This window comes from Tympanuchus pallidicinctus, unplaced genomic scaffold (assembly GCF_026119805.1).
Source record: "Tympanuchus pallidicinctus isolate F22 unplaced genomic scaffold, pur_lepc_1.0 scaffold11, whole genome shotgun sequence".
Taxonomy (NCBI): Eukaryota; Metazoa; Chordata; class Aves; order Galliformes; family Phasianidae; genus Tympanuchus; species Tympanuchus pallidicinctus.
Genome location: NW_026294627.1, coordinates 11202584 through 11206728, shown reverse-complemented (window position 1 = coordinate 11206728; position 4145 = coordinate 11202584). Strand labels below are relative to the sequence as shown.

The following is a 4145-nucleotide window of genomic DNA, read 5'->3' as shown; positions in this document are numbered from 1 at the left end:
ATAGTCACGGGGCCGTGCCAGACCAGCTCGTAAGCCATTAACGCTTCTTTTTCTTCCCTCTTTCTTTTTGTCTTTTTTTCCCAGGCCTGCTGCCCCCTGTCACGGACACAGACCTAGAGAGAACTCTGTGACAACTCTGTTGGGTTGGCTGCTGGGGACAGGAGCTGGCACGTGGCTCTGGTCCATGGCTACTCCTGCAGTGTCTTCAGGGCTGGTCCCGGGAGTGGCGTCGTGCCTGAGATGGCCGCCTCTGCCTGGAACGGGGGCTGAGGTTTCCTCCCGACTGTCTTTGGGAATTGGAAGGCCGACGATCCCGTGGGGAACGGCTTCGATCTTGGTTCTGCCCTCGCTGCAGAACACTGGAACGTCTTCTGCGTTCAGGCAGCTGGGAATCCCTGGAGGACCTCGACGCCACCGGTCCAGCAGAGCTCTGGGTGCTGCTCCCAGCACCTTGAGCCGGGCTAATTCTGCTGCCACGGCGTCCTTGGGGCTGGCTCGAGGGACTTGATGCCGGTCCTTGTAGGGAGGACTGGTTTTGTTTCTGTCTTGGGCATTTGATGTTGGCAGCCCTCGGGGAATTGTTGGATGCCCCCTGCCTGGCAGAGAAGTGTATGCTCCTCCCAGCGCCTGAGGCTGGAGAGCGTCTGCTGCCAGGTGGTCTTCTGAGCTGGCTGGGGGAATTTGAAGCACGACCCTTGAGTGGAGAGCGGCTTCTTGTCCAGCCTGTGCCCTGCTGCCTGGATTGCCTTCTGCCGGAGTACCCCTCTTCCTGCTGGCTGCTCCCTTGTTCTTCTTGGTTGGATTTACGTCGCGGGCTTTTCCTCTGTCCTGTCTCGGGCTGGCTGGACAGGCTGCTGCGCTTAGGCAGCTGGGAACTCGGAGATGACTCCGATGCTGCCTGGCTGGTGGAGGCAGATCTGCGGTCATCAGGTGCTGGGGAGCTGTGAGATGGCCCCGGCGCCTCCTGGCTGGCAGTGCTGGGATCAGCAAGCTGCAACTCGGCACTGGAGGCTGTAAGGAGAGGCAGGAAGGTCAACAGGATGACCCGGCAGCCCCGTGGAGGGAGAGGAACCCAGCCCTCCCGGGGCAGAGAAACTCACAGAGGAGCCACTGTGCCAGGCCTTGCCTGGCCCCAAGGCAGCAGTCCACGGCTCTTTGCCTCTTACCTGTGCCCACGCCAGCACAGCTGTCACACTCCCAGCTGCTCAGGCTGTTGCTCAAATCGGAGCAGAGCCGGTGGGTGCCTTGCGCAGCACACGAGGTGCACAGGAGCAGCTCCCAGGGCCTGGGGAAAAAAAAAAAAGAGGTTGTAGTTGTGTGCACAAAATGAGGGACAAATGTGTGCACAAAATGAGGGAGTGGCGGGAGCAGCTCTTGAGCTCAGTCCTTGCTCCCCAGCCTGGGGGGCAGCTGAGATCCCACTCAAGGCTGCTGTGATAACTCACCCATCTCCCTCTTCTCGCTCCCTGCCTTCTGCGTAAAGGCACTCGCTGGCATCACAGCGGTCATGTATCTTGTGCAGAGTTTCATAGCTCTCCTTGTCCTCCCATGTTGGTCTTCTGCCAGAGAAAGGAGAGAAAGCGATGAGTCCTCAGGACCCCATGCATAGAGCGGATCTGGGACATCCCTGCTCTTCCAGTGCAAGCCCATTCCCAGCTTCTCCATGAAGCTGCGGCCAAGGCTCATGGGACAGCAGAGGGTCAGCTGGGCGTGCTGGGGACAATCCCTGGGCAGGCACAGCACTTGCGCCTCAGTATCTGGAGAGCTGGGCAGAAGGCACCAACCTGGCTGGGATTTGGATCCCGAGGAGATGCATTTCTTTCCGGAATTGCATCCTGTCTTTGCAGACGGGACATCGGAAGCGCAGAATGCCAGCACTCATGGCCTGTGCCTGCAGCGGTAACACAAGCAGTCAGAGTGTGAGCGGGGCCTGGTGCAGCTGAGCACCTGCTGTGACTGCAGAGCAAGGGCAGGGAGGGCTCCTACCTGGATGCAGCTCCGGTGAAACCAGGCCTGTGTGCACACGGGGCACACCATGGTGTGGTAGGACTTTTTGTCCCCCACGGGCTCCAGGCAGATGACGCAGTTTGTGTCTTGCTCTGGAGCTGCCTCCATGGCCTGCTGAGGGCGGTGCTCATAGCAGAAGGACCTGGGGGAAGATGGACAGGATGGGTGAGCCGAGAAGTGCTGCGATGTCAGCAGAGGAACACAAAGGAGTTTGCTGCATGCTTCAGCACTGGGAAGCAGCCGTGCAGGTTCCTCCCTTGGTTGGCTGCTGCTGACAGCCCTTACCTGTGCTGCCCAAAGAACTGCGTGACACATTCCCCATCCGTGGCACAGGGCAGATGAAAGCTGCGTTCACAGCCTGTCTCTGCGCAGTAGATGGAGGCCCCCTTGTCTCCACAAACGAAGCAGTGCTGGAAAAAGAAGAGTAGCCCCCATTAGCAGCAGGCTCATGGCCTCTGAGGCCAACACCACGCCTCCAGGCAGGGCACAGAATGCAGGCATTGCTGGCTCACGCTCTGCAGACGCGCCAGCAGACAAGTTTGATCTTCGTTTAATCAAGAACTGTGTCCTGGTGCTAGGTGGAAAGAGTGCCATTGCTTGCTTAGGCTCCAGGCTTAGCTGGTGCTGGCACAAACATCCCCGTTCCTTGAGATCCTCACCTTCTGCTCTGCCTCCTCGATTGCGCATCTGATGGCATCAAGGGGGATCTTCAGAACCGCCCTCTGTCCGGCAGTGTGTTCGTAAAGGCCGTCGGCAAAAAACTGTAGCAGAGAAAAGAGCAGGATGTCATGAGGACAGGATGGAAAAGAGGGAGCATCCCTGGCTGGAGGGCGGAAGGAGCCCTGAGGGAACTCACCAAGCAAAACTTGTGGACGCAAAGCCCGCTCTCGCCAAGCATGGGCCCGCAGGCGTCCGGGTGAACATCTGCTCGGCGACACAGCATGCATACTGAAGAGGAGAGAGCAAAGAGAAGCAGGAGTGAGTGCCAAGCGTCCCTGAGGCCTGTTGCCAGGGGCCTGCCCTGGGTCTGCCATGCAGGATGAGGGGCAGGGCTGGACGACGCGAGGGGGAAAGGGCCGCTGTAGGCCCAACGGTCCCAGCAGGCACGCACAGGCCAACCCGGCTGAGGGGCAGAGGGGCCATGCCCAGCGGTGCGTGGGGAGCCCCTGCCTGCCCCCGCCTCCCCTCTCGCACACAGTAGGCAGAGCCCGCAGTGCCCCTCTGCCCGGCAGGGAGCTGCACGCAGAGATCCTTTGCTCTCACCTTCAACCTCCGGGTTGGAGGTCTTCTGCTTCCTTTTGGACATGGCACGCGTCGACAGTGAGCGCTCGGAGTCCCTGCCCAGTCAGCGCTGAGCTTTGTCTTCCACACTCTCCTCTGCCGACTCTGCGGGAGAAGCAGGACGAGAGTGAGTTGGCAGCTCAGGCCCCCAGGCGAGGGGAGCCCTCCTCACTGAGCAGCCTCCTCAGGCAGCCCCTCGCTCCCTGCCCTCTCCTCTCCTCACCTCACCAGGTCGCACTGACCCACGGTCTGAGCCTGGCCTGGCCTGACCCGGTCCTGGCCCCCTAGGTCACAATGGCTGCTCCGTGACACCCGTGGTGAGGCAGTCGCTACCTCACAGAGGGCTGAGGGCGTGGGCCCTGGGCACCCAAGCAAGATGGCGGCTGTTGCAGGCCGTGCACAGAGGGGCGTGCAGCTGGCCATGAAGCGGGGAGGAAGGTTGGCCTCCTTCCACCTGCTGGCAACACTATTCTACTATGTATGATGTAATGATCTTAGAATTTCCCTGATTTGCTTTCAGTCTTATGGCAATATCATATATATATTTTGATGTTATTCATACTGACTTCTTATGAAGTTTCCTATTTTTTTTTCTTCTATTTTTCAAGTCATTCATAATTATAGAGCTATACTTTTATTTTATTTTATTTTATTTATTTTTTTTATTTTATTCACTTTGAACTCTATTTTCATCTCATTTAATGTTCTGTAATTCCTAACAATCAAATTCATTTTGTCTGCTAGTAAACTGATGGAGATAACAAACAGTAGGAGACAGCATTGTTACAGAGAGGAGTAATAGAAATTTGACTGAAATAAGTTGACTGAGAAAGGATTTGACAGTGTATGTAGTTTCT

At 57.5% G+C, this 4145-nt stretch overlaps 1 protein-coding gene across 1 annotated transcript; it reads right to left on the bottom strand.

Annotated features, from left to right (window-relative positions):
- Positions 1 to 205: 205 nt before the first annotated feature.
- On the bottom strand, positions 206 to 3313 carry LOC128074987 (PHD finger protein 7-like). The gene is made up of 9 exons (XM_052671394.1): positions 3271 to 3313; positions 2864 to 2955; positions 2667 to 2768; positions 2293 to 2417; positions 1987 to 2149; positions 1785 to 1891; positions 1446 to 1559; positions 1167 to 1285; positions 206 to 1011 (listed from the first exon to the last, which is right to left on the bottom strand). Exons 1-9 carry the CDS (start codon positions 3311 to 3313, stop codon positions 206 to 208), a joined length of 1671 nt encoding a protein of 556 aa, XP_052527354.1.
- Between the last annotated feature and the right edge of the window lie 832 nt (positions 3314 to 4145).